A 21522-nucleotide genomic window follows, 5' to 3' on the forward strand; every position below is an offset into this window, starting at 1 on the left:
ACTTGCAGGGTTAGGAGTAGTGGGAGTTGGCACCCAGACCACTCCAATGAGCAGAAGTGGTCTGGGTGCCTGGAGTGTCCCTTTAAGTGATCTCACTGCGAGTGAGATATCAGAAGATCTAGAAATATAGCAAACTCTTCATTAAAGGAACATAGTAGACAATAACTTTACCATAATAAAGTTGTTCTAGTACCTTCAGTATACTAATTTCTAGAAAATAATTTGGAGGAAGAGAATCATTAAGGCTGGAGAAAAGAGGGCATGAACCCAGTTAATAGAATACAAAACTTTTTAATAGATCCAAAGGAATCTAGCCTAATTATGTTTATAATATAACCTTTAACTGTTCAATAAAATATCATTCATAACAGTGTGTCATTTGATATCCTCAGGAACAGTTTCTTGAGCAAATCAAGCTTGACTCTAGGATTAAAATTACTCAATTGTACCCACACCTGTTTGCAACCATAAAGAGAAAGTATCTATAAATCCTCTAATCTTACAATAGGGGAGAAAGGCATGTGATTGGGGTTTCTACAGTGTCTAATCAGAAATGGCTACGTCATGAACAGGGCTGGGTGAGGGGCCGTCATTACGAGCAGCAAATCAAAAGCTCTACTCCATTAACGAAACACTCGCAGACTGATACAATGTAAAAAATGACTGTACTGTTACACCTAAAACAATGTTACTCAAGCCCCATGAATGGATGGAACGATGTTCAAATAGAATTAGATATATTAAATAAATGGAAATTATATAACAATAAAACCCATTCAAACCCTATCTCTGTTGAAAAAGTGCCTTTAGTACAACCACCGTGCCCTAACCACTAAAACCTGTTAATTTAAAAATTAGAATGCAAGGAGTGATTTTCATTTTAAAAACTAAAACTTTCCAAAATTTGGCATGCTGAGATTACCACCTTATTAGTACTTAAAGAACCCTAAACTGCTACACAAAAGTATATATTTGTAGAAAGTTTGGGGAAATTCACAGACCATGCGTGTCCCACAACTGCAAACAGACCATATTTGTATTATTTTACAGTTTGAGTACATTGCCCCACATATATAACTTTTCCCCTAATTATGCCCCTACTATTGTCCCTGATCTGATCCTTAAACTACTAATCCAACCCCTAATCCTACCTATAATCCCACCCACTAACCCCATTACTCAAGGAATTCCCTCTGCTGAACTCAGTACTGCCCACACTCTGCATTCACTCTCCGCGCGCACTGCCCACACTCTGCATTCACTCTCCGCGCGCACTGCCCACACTCTGCATTCACTCTCCGCGCGCACTGCCCACACTCTGCATTCACTACACGCACACACACACTACATCCACTTTATACACACCCCACACTGCATCCACTATACACACCCCACACTGCATCCACTATACACACCCCACACAAACACACACACTCTGCATTCATTAGATACACACTACACAACACACACTGCATCCCCTACACACACTGCATTCACTATACGCACCCTACACACACTGCATTCACTATACGCACCCTACACACACTGCATTCACTATACGCACCCTACACACACTGCATTCACTATACGCACCCTACACACACTGCATTCACTATACGCACCCTACACACACTGCATTCACTATACGCACCCTACACACACTGCATTCACTATACGCACCCTACACACACTGCATTCACTATACGCACCCTACACACACTGCATTCACTATACGCACCCTACACACACTGCATTCACTATACGCACCCTACACACACTGCATTCACTATACGCACCCTACACACACTGCATTCACTATACGCACCCTACACACACTGCATTCACTATACGCACCCTACACACACTGCATTCACTATACGCACCCTACACACACTGCATTCACTATACGCACCCTACACACACTGCATTCACTATACGCACCCTACACACACTGCATTCACTATACGCACCCTACACACACTGCATTCACTATACGCACCCTACACACACTGCATTCACTATACGCACCCTACACACACTGCATTCACTATACGCACCCTACACACACTGCATTCACTATACGCACCCTACACACACTGCATTCACTACACGCACCCTACACACACTGCATTCACTATACGCACCCTACACACACTGCATTCACTACACGCACCCTACACACACACACTGCATTCACTATACGCACCCTACACACACTGCATTCACTACACGCACCCTACACACACACACTGCATTCATTAGATACACACTACACAAACACACACACTCTGCATTCATTAGATACAGTAAAGGATAAAGTGCGTATATCATTCCCTCAATTACCCTCAATCCAATAAATGAGGGTGCTTCAATCACCTATGAGGTCACTCGACCACATATCAAATCAGTGTACGTTATATAATAAAAATTGGTGAGAGCACACAAACTTGAAATATAAAATATGAAATATTACCCTTTAAGTTCAGTAAAATCCTGTAATTATAAAATCAGAAAAATACATAGGGTAATAACATCTAAGTAAATATTAAAAGGTGTATAATTAGACACACTCACATATTTCTGAGTCACTTAAAAGCTGACTCAGACTAGAAGCTTTGAATGGATGAGAAATGGTGATGGCTGGTATCCAAAACTCTAGCTGTCGGTTTTCTTTTCCTTTGAATTAACCAGTATGCAGATTTCTTTCAAAAGGTTTAATTTTAAAACAAAACAGCACTAAAAGATGAAATACAGCAGTCCCACTCTCCACACACTAACGCGTTTCAGCCGAAGCCTTTCTCAAAGTGTGAGTCCATTCGAAATCAGCTGGCTTTAAATAAGCAGTTTTTCGCGGTCTTTTTCCTCTCGTTCCCACCTCGTGGTTTCCAGCTCCTCCCCTTCTCTGACGCGACCGGTATCCGGGCATCCTAGCGTCCATGGTTATCCCCTTCACTTCCTTGTTCGTCATCATGACATGTGGGTGTGGGAGGGGAAATGTCTTCTTTCGGAAAGCTTTTGTAATTGCGAAAAGTCTCTTATCCAAGCACATGTAGTACCATTGGCAAATTATAATTTACTGGCTATCTAAAAAATACATCAATTTATTTATATACATGGTAAAAATAGTAAATGTAACTGATATTGATCCTTATTCTATTCTAATAAGTTGTAATTCAACATAATATTGATATAATAGACTAGACTAAGTATCAATATCAATATTATGTTGAATTACAACTGAACTTAAAGGGTAATATTTCATATTTTATATTTCAAGTTTGTGTGCTCTCACCAATTTTTATTACCGTATATACTCGAGTATAAGCCGACCCGAATATAAGCCGAGGCCCCTAATTTTACCCCAAAAAACTGGGAAAACTTATTGACTCGAGTATAAGACTAGGGTGGGAAATGCAGCAGCTAATGGTAAATTTCTAAATAAAATTAGATCCTAAAAAAATTTATTGAATATTTTACAGTGTGTGTGTATGTGTGTAGTGTGTGTGTGTGAGTGCAGTGTGTGTGTGATGCAGTGTGTGTATGTGTTGGTGGGGGGTGGGCATTTTGATTATTGTTTTTATTAATTATTATTTAAATCATTTGTTTGTTCTATTAATATTAATTTTTACATTATTATTTTAATATTTTTTTTAATATTAATTATTTTATTTTATTAATATTTATTTTTTCGTCCCCCCTCCTTGCTTGATACATGGCAGGGAGGGGGGCTCTCCTTCCCTGGGGGTCCAGTGGCATTGGTAGTTCAGTGGGGGGGAGGGGGGCTGGCTGAGAGTTTACTTACCTCTCCTGTCAGCTCCCTTCTCCTCCGCACCGGTACGTGCAGCTCCTCTGTCAGCTCACAGTGTAAGTCTTGCGAGAGCCGCAATATGACCCCGCGGCTCTCGCGAGACTTACACTGGGAGCTGACCGAGGTGCTGAAAAGACCGCCGCGGAGGAGAAGGGAGCTGACAGGAGCTGCAGGAGAGGTTAGCGCTCGCTGCTAGCCCCATTGTCTGTATTATGGCAATGTAAATTGCCATAATACAGATATTGACTCGAGTATATGCCGAGTTGGGGTTTTTCAGCACAAAAAATGTGCTGAAAAACTCGGCTTATACTCGAGTATATACGGTATATAACGTACATTCATTAGATACACACTACACAAACTCCATTCACTACACGCACCCTACACACACACTGCATTCACTATACGCACCCTACACACACACTGCATTCACTATACGCACCCTACACACACACTGCATTCACTATACGCACCCTACACACACACTGCATTCACTATACGCACCCTACACACACTCTGCATTCATTAGATTCACACTACACAAACACGCACGGCATTCACTACACAAACACGCACTGCATTCACTACACAAACCCCTTCAGCCACTTACCTGAATCCAGCACCTGATGACCCTCATCGCTGTGTCAGGCTCCGCCCATTCTCCTCCCCCACCGGCGTCATTAGACCTCTCCATAGGAAAGCATTATTCATTGTTTTCCAATGGGGAAAATAACGCTGGAGGTCCAGTGTCAGATAACGGACCAAAAGTCAACCACTGGGGGCCGATTTAGAGCTACAATGTGCAGCACTAAGTGCAAAAGGGTCACAGCACCCAGACCACTTTAATTAGCTGAAGTAGTCTGGGTGTCTACATTGTCCCTTTAAAGTATCTATGCCATGCTCCCCCCCCCCCCCCCCCCACTTGCAGTTCTCCTTTCCTTATGCCCTTTAAATCTTAATGTTAATACGCCCGTTTTGCAATTTGCCTTTATATTATCTTGTCTTCATTGTGTCCAATCAAAAAATACCTGGGCTCTATTTGCAAAGTCTGCAGTCTTTTGATTGATGGCTTGTGGGTTAAATTAGCTTAACAACTAAAATGAAACTTTGCTTAAAGGACCACTATAGTGCTAGGAAAACAAACTAGTTTTCCAGGCACTATAGGTTCTTTGGGTCCCCCCACCCTCAGGGTCCCACTACCGCCAGTCTGAAGGAGGAGGAAGAGGTTGATTCTTACCTTTCTCCTGTGCCGGGCTCCCTCGGCGCTGGGGACTCTCCTCCCTCTTCCGACGGCATCCGCCGAATGCTCATGTGCGGCAAGAGCCGCGCGCGCATTCAATCAGTCCATAGTAAAGCATTTCTCAATGCTTTCCTATGGAAGTTGTCGTTTTCTCACTGTCAATGAGACAGCCACTAGAGGCTGGATTAACCCTAATGTAAACATAGCAGTTTATTTGAAACTGCTATGTTTACAGCTGCAGGGTTAACCCTAGATGGACCTGGCACCCAGACCACTTCATTGAGCTGAAGTGGTCTGGGTGCCTATAGTGGTCCTTTAAGTTCTGCCCATTGTCAAAATTTGACAATTATTATTTTATTATTTATATAGCGCCGACAAATTCCGTAGCGCTGTACAATGATCACTCTCTTCGCATGAGAAAAAATGGTCCCTTCTTTTTCTTATGAATAATAAAAAAAAGGGATGAAAACAACTATAAACAGTAGGATTTAAAAAAAACAAAAAAAAAAACAATTGATTGATAAGAAAAACTACCAAACGGATACATGTTTTAACAGCTGAGCGATAAACTTTTTGCCTCCCCTGGTCTGAAGCATTTCAAAATGGAATCCAAAAGAGAGAAAAAAACGCCAGCCGTTTCCAGTTTATCTTAAAGACATTTTAGAGAATGCAACATAATGCTGCTGGCACATCATTAACATGGTAACAAATATTACCTTAGGGACTCTACTGATTATGTCAGGATATTTAGATGTGTTGTTTTCCTGGTTTCTGCTGTATACGTGCACTTCACCCCCCTCAAGCATATGAATCTAAAGGAAGAAGATATTGTTAATATTCTGTAAATTGCATATCAATCACAAATGTATTTGCCCGCTTGCTTGCTATACCTGAGCTCGCTCTCCATCATATTTATATTCACAGGTGAAAGCTGCTTCATCAAAGCGCTTAAGAACTTCCTCAATACCTTTGGTGGGATGTGCCAACATTGGCTTTAATGGAACACCTACAGAAGGAAAACCACAAGCTTTTGCCTAAATATAGTCTGAAAAATATTAAACATAACTATAAAACAAACTATGTAGTCTAAAAGTAACAACATTAACACAACGGCAGAATATAGTGATGCAGATTGTAAATTGAAAGTTAAATGATCCCTGCATGTACAGTACTCACTTCCAAAGAAATAGTTTGTGGAATTAAAAATAAACACTCAAATATACTTGTGTACAAAGCACATTTCTGTTAATCTACATCCATATGAATCATTACATCCGGAATTACGGAACGATTCCGGATATACGGTACAAATCGATTCTTTTGTGGCGCAGATAAACAGGAGCTTTATTAGCTCTGCGCAGTTGAAAAGGATTTGTGCACAAGTCTAAACTCAACCAATAAAAAAATGCCATAAAGTATTTAAAGGACACTTCATTGATTTTTATTTTATTTTATTTTTTTAAAACAGTTTAATAGATAAACCCTCTGCATGTTTTGTTTTGAGGGTATTTGAAAAATCCTGCGGTTTCCTTCGGTCTGGGCCAGCAAATACTTTCATTGAAGGGAAGACAGGCACATGCTAGCTGTGTGGATCTAACAGAAGAGGAAGATAACAGCCAGGGAGATGTTTCAGCCCCCACTTATAAAAATACTGATTTGCATTGATACAGGCTTTTTAATAAAGAAAATAACAGGTGGGGCATGGCCTGAGAGGGAACCGTGATGGATGTGTGATCCATGTGCTCTCTCTCACCTCACCCAGCATAAGCAATTTCCACGTTAACAGGCTTGACAAAAGGTGGGGGTCAACTTGACATTCATATAAAGCATGCACATCCCAGAAAGCATTTCTTGTGGATAACTATTGTGGCTTTCTGGAGCACATGCCAGTCTTCCAGTATAATGCAGCCATCTCTTGGCGCCATCTTCCATGCATGAGAAATCTTTCTAGATGACATTAGGGCTCCGCTAAGGGTCATGTCATAATTTTGCTGAAGAAAGTGAACACTCTTTCTCTAATCAGGGACACTAAGGTGCCTGTACAGGGGAAGACTGAGGATCTCAGGCTGAAGGGGACATATATCGACACTTTACTCCGGACAGTGGATTCCGACCCGTAAAGAGTCACACCCCAGAAATGACAGTCAAGAGTCAGGTTAATTTGCTCTTACATCTCTGGCAACCGGGGGAGGACATAAGAAATAGAGGCTGCAGGTCTACTATTAGAGTCCAAGGCCTGTCCAAAGTGGAGATGACAGAGCCCTTATCCGCCTTTTTGGTAGAGCGGTTTCTCATCTAATGCAAAGATCTACCTGAAGTTTTCCAGATTGGTAGAGCCCACATGGTGCTTCGACCTTCGTATTCCAATGGCAACCAAGAAAGATATCATCTGCTGCCTCTATTCTTTTCAAACCAAAAAAACAACAGCAATCATGTAGGTTCCTAGAGACCTCGGCTCTGAGGAAACTGTAGAACATATTGGATGCCAAGAGGGTGCCGAGGCCTGTAACCAGCCTTTTACATAAGCACTGCATCCATTAAACTTTTTTAGCCTCCAGGCTTGGGCCCTGATTAGGTTGCTGACAGAATTAACTATATTCTTGAAGACTTGGAATAGCCACCAGTGGAGGTCTCAAACTGAGTTATTCACCCACTGGTGTCTGGTGGAGAAGGTGTATTAAAGGCTTCCCACAGAGAGTGGCCCATTGTGAGACAGGATCCGATGACCACAGAGTGAGATCAGGTTTACTTTTCTTCTTCTTGCATGGCACACACTCCCAGGTAAATCTGTATGTCCGAGGTGTACCACTCAAATCTGTTGATGACCTGATCCGACCACGCCCCAGGGATCCTGCCCATGACTTCTCTCCTGTCGAAGTAGATTTTAGCTGATCCGGAGTTCGTTGCCCAGCTAAGGGAAGGCCTCAGCCAATACTTCCAGTCAATAGACACCCCGGATATTACCGCTATAAGTGGCCTGTCCTTTCATATTTTAAGCCATCTATAAGAAACTGAGCAAATGGTGTCTTTGTTTAATAGAGTTTAGACCTTTGAACTGGCTCATAAGAGGTCTATAACAGATGTACAATATAGAGAAACACATTAATGGCTCAAAAATTACCCTCCGCAGCGGCTTTGAGAAGGTATTTTTACGAACATTTTAAGAAAAACGTAGGGAGATGATACATGTTCAGAAACCTAAGCTGAGTGCAGGGTGATAATGCAGTCTCCTAAAGACATTGTTTGTGAGTTTCATGCTTATTTCTCTAATTTGTACAACACATCCTCCTTAACATCTGGCCACTTTTTGCACAGATACTAAAATTAAACACAGAAACTTGCTTTCATCTGCTCAAGCTCAATCATTGGAAGGCCAAATTATCGTTGAGGAGTTGAAATAAAGATAGCAAAGTCTGGAAAAACTCTTGGACTACACACTTACCTTATTATAATCAATTTAGGTTTATACATCTCCCAAGACAGTTGCAAATTAATTGCTGGAAGAAGGTATTCACAACAGATTCCCTAGCTCTGTATTATCACCATTATGCCAAATGAAGGGAGAAGCCCAGAGTTGAATCACAGGCAAATTTCTTTACCGAAATTATACCTTAAGCTCTTCACTAAAAATTCTATCCTTGAGAATCCATTGCCTAACTTTATCCACTTGGACCAGTCTGGTTTTGGAAGCTAGGGACAATGCCATGTGTACGCCGAATGTGGTGCACCTTCTCCTACTGTCTACAGATGAAAATAAATCCTTCAGCACTTATTACAGGTGAGGTTCATTTTGGATTTTGTGTACATATCCAGAGTTTGACAGAGGCATTGTACTTCCACCAGGAGGCCAGAATTAGAGTGAATGGGGTCCTCTATGAGGGGATGAGGATCAGAAATGGCATAAGATATGGTTGCCCACTGTCGCCCTTACACTTTATTTTGATGTTGGAGCCTTTCTTGAAGGCTGACCGGATTAATACCAACATTTTGGATGTGGATATCATTCAGGATATGGGTATCAGAGGGTGCAGCATAAAGATACTGCATACTCTGATGATTTGCTACACAGCCTAGGATATGCCTCGACAACTAAGAGGGTTCAGGGATTATGAATCTCACTTCAACTTGAAACTAAACCCTGATAAATCTGAGATTCTTAATATCTTGGTTCCAGACATAGAAGAGAGGGGCGCAAGAATGTAATTACCCTCAAGGTGGTGCTACGGAAAGCTTAAGTATTTAAGGAGTGCAGTTGACATCAGATCTGTCGAAGCTCTATGAACAATACTTTCTACGGAGTCTGCAAATATTTAGGTCAGACTTACTTAACTGGGAGCATCCTCATGTATTATGGTTCGGCAGAGTAAATGATATGATCATTTATTTGCTGCAGCGCACCTTTAATCCAACTCTCAGGAAGAGCCTGAAGACTAATCTATATTCTATTCCAAACCCTCTGACACAACTATCTCCAAACTCTGATTTCTCAGAGGGGTTTGGTACAGGAGACTTGAGGGGGCTCCAGGAGGAAAGCAGTGTCAAGATTAGCCAGTCTGCAACTCGGCGGGTCTTAGGAACTTAACAGACCTGCTTTATAAAGAGGACTCCTTCAGGGTTGGTGCAGTTTAAGTATAGACAACTCCATTTTGTACATTCCCTGGGCTCTTCCACGCTATTGTACAATTTCTGACTCCATTTAGGTGTTATTCAACATTGGGGAACATATCACTTTGTGTGTTTCCTCTACATACTCTTAACCAAGTACCGTACCCTGTATAATTACAGGGTGCTTAGTTTTCATTAGCATGAAATAAACTAGACGTTACTCATTCGTTGGTACCACACACAGTTTTGCATAGATTCTCGTCATATTCCAGTGTGGTGCTAGTGTGCCAGGGTGGGGTCGGATCGACTCTGCATATCTGGTGTTCTTGCCCTAGATTTATTCCTTTTTGGCAGGCTGTTCGTGCGGAGGTAGAAAACTTTTTAAGCAAAGCGCCTCCGTTTAATATAGAGGTGCTTTTACGCCGTGGCACACCCGCTCCAGTTTCATAATATAAATATGCCTTGGCCCATAATTTTTTGAACGCAGGTAAAGTCTTGATCCCTGTTCCCTGCAAGTCATTCCCCTGCAGTGGATATATGAAAATGGTGCGGTACGCTAGGATGTGGGCTCACTGGTATGAGATGGTAGGAGGAGGCATCGTTTTGGAGGAGAGGCTGTCAGCTCAAAGTTGCTTTTGGGGGTTCATGTAACATGGGGAGACTGGTAAGGAGGAGAAGGGGTCACCCTCTTTCCTGGCTCTCCTTTCTTACTTTTTTTTCCTTCTTCCTATATTACTATTCCTAACCTTCCACATATATTTCTTTTAGACCCTACTTTAATTTGGAAGACATACAATATTCCTTGCATTATTTACCATTTTAAAATGGGGTATATTGTCTCATCCACTTTAAAAGGCAAATTCTTTGAAAATTTTGCATACCATCTGTAGAAGAAGTGTTATTGGTCTCATTCTTTTTTGTGATTTCCAAGTTTTCTAAACTTTTTTAAAATAAAGAAAGTCTCAAAAAATATAAATAAGAAAAATAGAAAATAAACGTTAAACTTAAGTTGCTTTACGTGTATGGAGTATTCATTTAAGTGATCTAATGAGCAAGTAGAATAGCTCAATATATTACATATTACTTTCACAAAATGATACCTGGAGTGAGTCGGCAGTGTTTAGGGAGATTTTCAATTCCATGCTCTAGTAGGACAGGAACAATCACATCATAGTTTGGCAATTCACTGAAATACAAGCCAGAAGAAAAGAACCACTTTAAATGTACTTGAAAAATACAAAAATACTATTAGATCAAACTCTTTATTACATGAAATTGTGCCAATTTACAGAAAGTTCACCTGACACAAACAAGCCGCAAATGAAACAGACTGACTCCCAACCTAATTATTTAACATGATTTAATTTAAATTTTGATTCTGCTAAGATAGTTCCTGCATGGAATAAGATCTGTAAATGAGGTTGCATTTTGAGGTAATGTAAAAGGAAAGAGGATGATATTAGGACAATAGATAGTAACTCTTTTTATTTATTCATTAGGCTTAATGGTAAGTGCAGAACATTCACTAGACACTACACAATCTATCCGGGGTAAGACATCATAAATGTGGCTGAGCTCAATTGATCGATCGGAGGTGGAAATTTACTCAAAGAAAGTGCCCTCTCTCACCAAAAAATAATTTTGAGAAAAGGATCATGAGGAATATAAGTAGCAGCCCTTATTTTCTGTCAAACTGTTTTGGAGTACAAAATCTGGGGTTCTCCCAAGCCCCCAAAGCAGAAAATGAATTTCCTTATTCTACATCCAAAGCTGACCATCACCTAAAGATGGAGTGGATACAGTGCACCATTAACCACAGCATACATGCTGGACAAAATTACCATAGGAATGATATGGTACACAAGTCAATGAGATTATTATTATTATGATATTTATAGAGCGCCGTCAAATTCCGCAGCGCTTTACAATGGGTGGACGAACAGACATGTAGTTGTAACCAGACAAGTTGGACACACAGGAACAGAGGGGTTGAGGGCCCTGCTCAATGAGCTTACATGCTAGAGGGGATGGGGTAAAATTACACAAAAGGTAAGGATAGTATTAGACTAGTGATAGTTGCAGAAGAGGAATCAGTGACAGTTGCAGAAGAGCAGAAGAGCGAGCTATTAACAGTTTAATTGATACACTTTTATGAAGAAGTGGGTTTTTAACGATTTTTGAAGGAGTGGAGACTTGGTGAGCATCTAACGGAGGAGGGAAGCGAGTTCCACAGGAACAGTGCAGCCCTCGAGAAATCTTGAAGGCGATCATCAGAGGTGGGAGTACGGACAGAAGATAGACGTAAGTCTTCAGCAGATCGTAAGGGCCTAGACAGGACATACTTGTGCATAAGGGAGGATAGATAGGTGGGAGCAGCATTATGTAGAGATTTGAAAGCAAGAACCAGAATTTTAAATTGAGCTCTATATTTTATAGGAAGCCAATGTAGGGACTGACAGAAGGGTGAGGCATGGGAGGTGCGGCGGGCAGGAAGATGAGCCTCGCCGCCGCATTCATTATGGACTGTAACGGCGCAAGTTGGGAGCACGTAAGACCACTGAAAAGCGGATTACAGTAGTCAAGGCTAGAAAGGACAGTGGAATGGACCAACACCTTAGTCACATCTGGCGTTAAGTAGGGGCGGATGCGCGCAATGTTTTTGAGATGGAAAGGACAGGATTTGGCGATAGATTGAACATGAGGCTTGAAGGAGAGGTCGGAGTCAAAGAGAACACCTAGGCAGCGAGCCTGCGTGGTGGAGCTGATGGTAGCACCGTTGACTTGGAGGGAGGCAGACACAGGAGTAACACTTGAGGGAGGAAAGACCAGAATTTCAATTTTGGTCAAGTTTAGTTTAAGGAAGTGGGCAGCCATCCAGTTAGAAACAGCAGAGAGGCAGTCAGAGACACTAGTCAAGAGGGACGGGGAGAGATCAGGAGAGGACAGGTAGATTTGCGTGTCATCTGCATAGAAATGAAATGGGAAGCCAAAGGAGCTAATGAGTTTACCTAGGGAGGCAGTATAGATGGAGAACAGTAGGGGACCAAGGACTGAACCTTGGGGGACACCAACAGAGAGGAGTTGGGGAGAAGAAGCAGATCCAGAGAAAGAAACACTGAAAGAGCGCTGGGAGACGTAGCAGGAGCACCAGGAGAGAGCAATATCTTGTAGACCGATATTGTGGAGGATGAGAAGAAGCTGTTGATGATCAACAGTGTCAAAAGCCGCAGACAGGTCAAGGAGAATTAGGATAGAGTAGTGACCACAAAATACCTATATATTGAGTATTGTGGATAAAAAGCACTTCCAGGGCATAGAAAGGTTTTTTAGAGGTATAATGCGCAAGGCATTTTTTGGGCAAAAAAAATAAAATACATTTTTTATTGAGTCTTAGAGCGTATTTTCCATTGGGTTTAAATAGTACTTTTCATGTAGCTATTTTACTTTTAATTTTTTTTTTTTATATATAAACATTTTTTTACATTTGATTATTTTGAATATTTATTTTACAATATTATATATCCCTTTTTTTTGCATGTAAGGGAGAGTATCTGCGTGATCTGCGAACACTGATCTATTTGTTTATTACATTCTAGTTTGCATTACAGTATATCATTTTCTTTTGCGACCGACTCGCATGTAATGCATATTTTTAAAAAATTCATAAAGTTAATGCCAATCAGCTTTAGAAGCATACAATTGGCCAACCATGGCGGTTTTAGATTCATAAATTGGAACACCATGGCAGCTTTAGATCCATACATTTGGAACGTCATGCCAATCCGTTTTAGATGCATAAAATTGGCACACCACGGCAATCCGTTTTAGATGGATAAAACGGGCACGTGGCATCTAAAGCAGTCCGCTTTAGATGCATAATATTGGCAAACCATGGCAATTCATTTTAGAGGGATCAAATTGGCACACCATTGTATTTGTATGTACTGTTGCCATTGGAATGTAGCGGTGTACTTGTGTATAGTGTTGGCTTTTAAATGCAGGTGTGCTTGTGTGTGTAATGTTGGTGTTTGAATGAAGGGGTGTTTGTATATAATTTTAGTATTTTAATACAGGAGTGTGTATGTAATGCTTGCATTTGAATGTAATGTTGGCTTTTAAATGTGGGTGTACATTTGTGCGCAGTATTGGTGTTTGAATGAAGGGGTGTGTTTGTATATAAATTTGGAGTTTGAATGCAGGGGTCTGTTTGTAATATTTGTGTTGGATTGCAGGGGTGTGTTTGCATGTTGTGTTAGGGTTTAACTACTTGGATGTATGCACACATATAGACTGCCACTTGTGTATTTACTAGGGGTGCACCGAAATGAAAATTCAGGGCCGAAACCGAAAACGAAAATTCAGGATGCCCTTGACCGAAAACCGAAACCGCCTTTTTGCCCAAATACTTTTAAAATACTTTTTTTTTTTCTATGATTTTATTAATATAATTCTTTTTCATGATATGGTGTCTTTTTCATCAAATTTGGTGTCTTTATCAGAAACTTTGAAATATTTCCAAACCGCTGACATTGTAAAGTCACTGAAAGAGGACTATGCCTCAGCTATAGATTTAAAAAAAAAAAAAAAGGAAAGTGACTTAAAATATATAAACAGATACATAGATATTATACACACAATGCCACCCAAAGCGGTTAGTTTAAAAAAAATACTAAATTGATGGGGTAAAAGACCTTTAAAATATGATAAGTGCATTAGGTATTAGCCAGGTATTAGTGCATTATTGCCTTGGTATGTTATTTAACCCGTTCGCGCCGTTACGACGTGCTATGCCGTCACGGCGTTTATGGGCTTAAACGCCTTCACGACGTCATAGCACGCCGCAGCGTTTAAGCCCACCCACATGTTCCCGATCCCTCCCAAACTGCAGATCGCGGTTGGGGGACCTGCCTGGCAACCCAGGCAGGTCCCCTGTGGCCAATCCGCAGTGATCTGCAGTTTGTGATCGCAGTGACAGCCAGTCACTGCGATCACTGTTACAATGTGTCAGCCAATGATTTTAAATCACTGGCTGACACATTGTCTCTGCCCCTCTCCTCACCTCACTTCGATCTGAGAGAGAGAGGCAGAGAGATCGTTGCTGGAGAGTCCTGTGTCCTGAAAATTGTTAAAAAGAAAGTAAAAGTAAAAAAAAAAAAAAAAAAAAAAAATTTAACCCTTCCAGTGCTGGTCACAGCATTTTACACTGTGATCAGCCTGTTTAGGGATTTTAGTACATTTGTACTATTATTCATTTTTTTTTTTTTTAGGGTCAAAAACATTTTTTACATTTTTTTTTTGACCCTTTGTCAGCCGCAGCAACCCAAATCACCCTTAACCCTTTCCCTGCTGCCGTGATCACTGTACTGTACAGTATCGCTACTGTACAGCATTGTACCAGTGATCACTGTGATCAGAGGGCTCTCTGATCAGGCTGACTTTTTTGGGGGGTTATTTTTATTAAAAAAACAGAAAATAAAATAAAAATTAACCCTTTCTGTACTGGTCGCAGCAGCCTAAACTGCGATCAGTACATTTATTTTATTTTTTGTGGGTTTTTGAGGGTGGGTAGTAGGGTGTTAGGCAGGTAGGAATTTAGTAATTTCCCCCCTTTTTTTTTTAAATTAATTATTGAGTAGTCCCCCCCCTAGAATGGCACGACACTACTCGGCCGAGGAGGCGTACGCCATTCTGGCAGGCAGTGATAGTGACACTCTGCAAGATAGTGACACTATCACTGCCTCTGACATTGAGGCTATAAGTGACTCCTCTAGTGATGGTGCCCCACCACCACCACCAAGAGGACGCTCAGCAACCCCAATGCCAGATGGAGACTGGGTGCCCCCAAACCTGACGGCCCCAGATATTCCCCCATTTACGGCGACCCCTGGCATCACGGTTATAGTGGATGCTTGGGAGCCCCTCAAATATTTCGATTTGTTTATGTCAGAGGACGTATTTCAGTTATTGGTTGAGCAAACCAATTTATTTGCCAACCAATATCTGACTGCGAATCCGGGGTCACATTACAATCGGCGTAATATGTGGCACCCCACGGATCTCGCAGAAATGCGCAAATTTTGGGCCCTAACTCTAGTTATGGGCATTGTCAAAAAAACGAGAATCAGGTCCTACTGGTACAAGCACCCCATCCTGGCGACCCCTCTTTTCCCTGGGGTTATGAAGAGGGATCGCTATGAGCAGCTGCTGCGTTTCCTCCACTTTAACGACAACACACTGTGCCCCCCAAGAAACGACCCATCGTTTGACAGGCTGTACAAAATTCGGCCCCTAATTGAACTCCTGTCAGACAAATTCTCCCAAAATTATGTCCCCGAAGAAAATATTTGTATAGATGAGTCCTTAATGAAATTTAAGGGCAGATTACTTTTTAAACAGTATATCCCTTCTAAACGGTCCTGATACGGTGTAAAATTTTATAAATTGTGTGAATCAAAATCTGGCTATACATGGGTGTTTCGTATTTATCAGGGGAAGGATAGCCATCTTGACCCACCAGGATGCCCTGATTCTGTGGGTACATGTGGCAAGATAGTATGGGACCTAATCCTTCCCTTGTTAAATAAGGGATACAGGCTATGGGTCGACAACTATTACACAAGCATAGAGTTATTTAAAACTCTATTTTGCTTTGAGACCGTAGCCTGTGGCACAGTGCGCAAGAATCGTAGAGGTTTCCCCCAAGCCCTGGCAAGAGGTAGACGCAGTAGAGGCTCCCTTTCAGCGCTCCGCCAGGATGAGTTGCTTGCCCTTCGGTTCACCGATAGGAAAGATGTGTACATGTTGTCTACAATGCACGACGAAACTTCAGTGCCAGTGTCTGTGAGAGGTGGAACTGAGCAGCTGGAGAAGCCGAAGTGCATTGTGGATTACAGCAAGTTTATGGGGGGAGTAGACTTGGCTGATCAGTGCATACAGCCCTATCTGGTGAACCGGAAGAGTAGGACCTGGTACAAGAAAATTGCAGTCTACATAACCCAGATTGCAATTTTCAATGCCTATGTGCTTTATAAAAAGGAAGCCATAGGTAGACCATGCCCATTTCTAGAGTTTATGGTCCAAATTTTGTCCCAAATTATATTTGCCCAGACCCCAAATCCTAACCCTCCTTTGGAATCAGAAGATGTCCAACGACTTACCAGCAAACATTTCCCTTCCCGAATCCCCCCGACATCCTGTAAAAGGACACCCCACCGAAGATGCCGTGTTTGCTGGAAAAGAGGAGTCCGAAAGGACTCCAGTTATTATTGCCCCTCCTGTCCATCCCTACCCGCCCTCTGCATAACAGACTGTTTCAAAGTCTACCATACAGAGCTGAACTACTAAATCACTCTGTATGGTACTTTGGCAGTTTGTTTGCTTGATTTCCCTGGATTCCCTGACCTCGGCTTGTCCTGACTATGCTTCGTTAGCTGCCTGTACCGACCCATTGGCTTGTTTTACCGACTACTCTGATTTCTGGATTCCCCTGACCTTGGCCTGTCCCTGTTTATGCTAGCCATTCTAAAGTGGCTACACCAAACAACTCAAAATACTACATTTGTAGTACTTGAAATGTGCCTTCTCAAAAAAAAAAAAAAGCAAAAAACTAATCACAGGGTTAATGCTACAGTATCTGAGTCAAAGATCTATCTGCCTCTCTCTGCCTTCAGATCAAAGTGTATGTGTACTGTACTATTCCTGTGATATACTAAAAACCTGGAAACATTGTACATGTAGGTACCGTTATATTCAGAAGACAGTGTTAAATCAAAATACTGAGGTTTTAGTGCACTAATACCAGGATTATGACATTTCTAGTGAAAATGCAATTTATGTGATTAAAAGGACAAAAAATAAAAGTAGAAATTGCTACATGGGCCCATCATTTCTGTTAAAATGGCTAAACCAAACATCTCAAGGTCTGCCATTTGTTGTACTCTGGGTTGCCTACTTTTGAAAATGGTATGCCATAACGGTGGAAATGTTATTACCCAGGCTGCCATGCTCTCTAAATAGCCACATAGGCCCAGCAAATAACTTTGTCAAACTTACAAGCTAAAAGGACATCTAATATATTTCGCTCTGTACTTATCGGAAAGAATCTGAAATAATGATACGTGGGGGTACCGTTATATTCAGAAGACAGTGTTAAATCAAAATACTGAGGTTTTAGTGCACTAATACCAGGATTATGACATTTCTAGTGAAAATGCAATTTATGTGATTAAAAAGACAAAAATAAAAGTAGAAATTGCTACATGGGCCCATCATTTCTGTTAAAATGGCTAAACCAAACATCTCAAGGTCTGCCATTTGTTGTACTCTGGGTTGCCTACTTTTGAAAATGGTATGCCATAATAGTGGAAATGTTATTACCCAGGCTGCCATGCTCTCTCAAAGGCGAAATAGGCCCAGGAATTAACCTTGTCAAATTTCCAACTTTGAAATGGACATCTAATATATGTGTCCCTGTGACTTCCCCAAAAAAACAGAAAATCCGGTACATGGGGGTACCGTTATATTCAGGAGACAATGTTAAAAAAAAATTGTGAGGCTTTGTTGCAATAACTCATACCAGGAATAAGAAATGTCCTGTGAAAAGTGAGTTCATGTGTGGAAAAAAGCACAAATAAAACTATTACCGCTATGTGGGGCCTTCATTTCTGATAAAGTGGTTAGATCAAACATCTTAAAATGCACCATTTGAAATACTCTGGGTTGCCTACTTTTGAAAATGGTATGCCATAATAGTGGAAATGCTATTACCCAGGCTGCCATGCTCTCTCAAAGGCGAAATAGGCCCAGGAATTAACCATGTAAAATTTCCAACTTTGAAATGGACATCTAATATATGTGTCCCTGTGACTTCCCCCAAAAAACAGAAAATCCGGTACATGGGGGTACCGTTATATTCAGGAGACAATGTTAAAAAAAATTTGTGAGGCTTTGTTGCAATAACTCATACCAGGAATAAGAAATGTCCTGTGAAAAGTGAGTTCATGTGTGGAAAAAAGCACAAATAAAACTATTACCGCTATGTGGGGCCTTCATTTCTGATAAAGTGGTTAGATCAAACATCTTAAAATGCACCATTTGAAATACTCTGGGTTGCCTACTTTTGAAAATGGTATGCCATAATAGTGGAAATGTTATTACCCAGGCTGCCATGCTCTCTCAAAGACAAGATAGGCCTAGAAAATCGCTTTGCCAATTTTCAATGTTTAAAACCAAAAATGGACAAGCGTATATTTGACCCTGTAACTTTCCAAAACCCCATAAAACCTATACATGGGGGGTACCATAGCGCTCGTGAGACATCACTGAACAGAACTAGGAGTGTTTCACGGCAGTAAACTATATACTGACAATAATATTCTCAGTAAAAGTACAGTTTTTATGTGAAAAACGCAAAAAAAAAACACGGAACACTAACTTTGGCTAGCATTTGTGCCCAAATGGCTACTACAAAAGACTGGCCATACCCAATTTTGAATACCTTGGGATGTCTACTTTTTCAAATGGTATGCCATTAAGGGGTAATTTTCATTTCTTGGCTGCCATACGGTCTCAAAGGCAGCCTAGACACAGAAAACTAATCTGACAAATTCCATTGTGAAAAAGCATAAATGGATAAGCCTTATATATGACCCTGTAACTTTTGAAAACCCCATAAAACCTATACATGGGGGGTACCGTGGCGCTCGTCAGACATCACTGAACAGATCTGGGAGTGTTTCAGGGCAGTAAACTATATACTGTTGTTAATATTATCAGTAAAAGTACAGTTTTTATGTGGAAAATGGAAAAAAAAAAACTAACATTAACTTTGGCTAGCATTTGTGCCCAAGTGGCTACTACAAACGATTGACCATACCCCATTTTGAATACCTTGGGATGTCTACTTTTTCAAATGGTATGCCATTAAGGGGTAATTTTCATTTCTTGGCTGCCATACGGTCTCAAAGGCAGCCTAGACACAGCAAACTAATCTGACAAATTCCATTGTGAAAAAGCATAAATGGATAAGCTTTATATATGACCCTGTAACTTTTGAAACCCCCATAAAACCTATACATGGGGGGTACCGTGGCGCTCGTCAGACATCACTGAACAGAACTGGGAGTGTTTCAGGGCAGTAAACTATATACTGATGTTAATATTATCAGTAAAAGTACAGTTTTTATGTGAAAAACGCAAAAAAAAACACGAAACACTAACTTTGGCTAGCCTTTGTGCCCAAGTGGCTACTACAAAAGACTGGCCATAACCCATTTTGAATACCTTGGGATGTCTACTTTTTCAAATGTTATGCCGTTAAGGGGTAATTTTGATTTCTTGGCTGCCATACGGTCTCAAAGGCAGCCTAGACACAGCAAACTAATCTGACAAATTCCATTGTGAAAAAGCATAAATGGATAAGCCTTATATATGACCCTGTAACTTTTGAAACCCCCATAAAACCTATACATGGGGGGTACCGTGGCGCTCGTGAGACATCACTGAACAGAACTGGGAGTGTTTCAGGGCAGTAAACTATATACTGATGTTAATATTATCAGTAAAAGTACAGTTTTTATGTGAAAAACGCAAAAAAAAAAACACGGAACACTAACTTTGGCTAGCATTTGTGCCCAAGTGGCTACTACAAAAGACTGTCCATAACCCATTTTGAATACCTTAGGACAGGGATAGGCAACCTTCGGCTCTCCAGATGTTGTGGACTACATCCTCCATAATGCTCTTACACACATAATGCTGGCAAAGCATCATGGGAGGTGTAGTCCAAAACATCTGCAGAGCCGAAGGTTGCCTATCCCTGCCTTAGGATGTCTACTTTTTCAAATGGTATGCCATTAAGGGGTAATTTTCATTTCTTGGCTTCCATACGGTCTCAAAGGCAGCCTAGACACAGCAAACCAATATGACAAATTTCATTGTGAAAAAGCATTTATGGATAAGCCGTAAATATGACCCTTTAACTTTGAAAAACCCCATAAAACCTATACATGGGGGGTACCGTGGCGCTTGTGAGACATCACTGAATAGAACTAGGAGTGTTTCAGGGCAGTTAACTATACACTGACAATAATATTATCAGTAAAAGTACAGTTTTTATTTGAAAAATGGAAAAAAAAAAAAAAACGAACACTAACTTTGGCTAGCGTTTTTGCCCAAGTGGCTACTACAAAAGACTGGGCATACCCCATTTTGAATACCCTGGGATGTCTACTTTTTCAAATGGTATGCCATGATGGGGTAACTTACATTTCCTGGCTGACATACGGTCTCAAAGACAACCTAGGCCCAGCAAACCAATCTGTGAAATTTCTATGTAAAAAATAAATAAATAGACAAGACGTATATTTGACCCTGTAACTTTCCAAAACACCATAAAACCTATACATGGGGGTTACTGTTTTACTCATGAGACATTTCTGAATACAAATATGTATATTTTATTGCAGTAAAACCAAACAGTATTGTGACATTAACAGTTAAATTGACATGCAGAAATTGAAAAATATCAAAATTTCTTAATTTTACAAACTTTTTTTGATTTTATTCATAGAAAATGGAGTTCTATATATGAATGTTTGATATGGAATGAAAGCCCTGTTTCCCCTGAACAAACCGATATATAATAAGTGTGGGTGCACTTAGTATGAAAGAGGTAAATTATAGTTGAACAGACATAGAGCCAAATTCTGTGGTTTGTTTACGTTTTGTTTTGATCACAACTTGTACATTTGGCTCCGTCCTTAAGGGGTTAAAGAAAAAATAAAAATAAATTATAATATAATATTTTATTAACCCCTTCAGGACCGGCCTGTTTTTGCGATGTTTGTACGTTAAGGACCAGAGCAGGTGT

General features: G+C 40.7%; 1 protein-coding gene across 1 annotated transcript in view; it reads right to left on the reverse strand.

The window, feature by feature from the left end:
* The window catches only part of LIG1 (DNA ligase 1), a 381450-nt gene that overhangs the window by 162106 nt on the left and 197822 nt on the right, over positions 1-21522 (reverse strand). The window contains exons 15-17 of the mRNA XM_063435935.1: positions 10754-10839; positions 5939-6054; positions 5765-5860 (exon numbers count right to left, since the gene is read on the reverse strand). Coding sequence (XP_063292005.1) covers positions 5765-5860; positions 5939-6054; positions 10754-10839 — 298 coding nt within the window. The remainder of the gene's footprint in view (positions 1-5764; positions 5861-5938; positions 6055-10753; positions 10840-21522) is intronic.

Source organism: Pelobates fuscus, chromosome 11 (assembly GCF_036172605.1).
Source record: "Pelobates fuscus isolate aPelFus1 chromosome 11, aPelFus1.pri, whole genome shotgun sequence".
Taxonomy (NCBI): domain Eukaryota; kingdom Metazoa; phylum Chordata; class Amphibia; order Anura; family Pelobatidae; genus Pelobates; species Pelobates fuscus.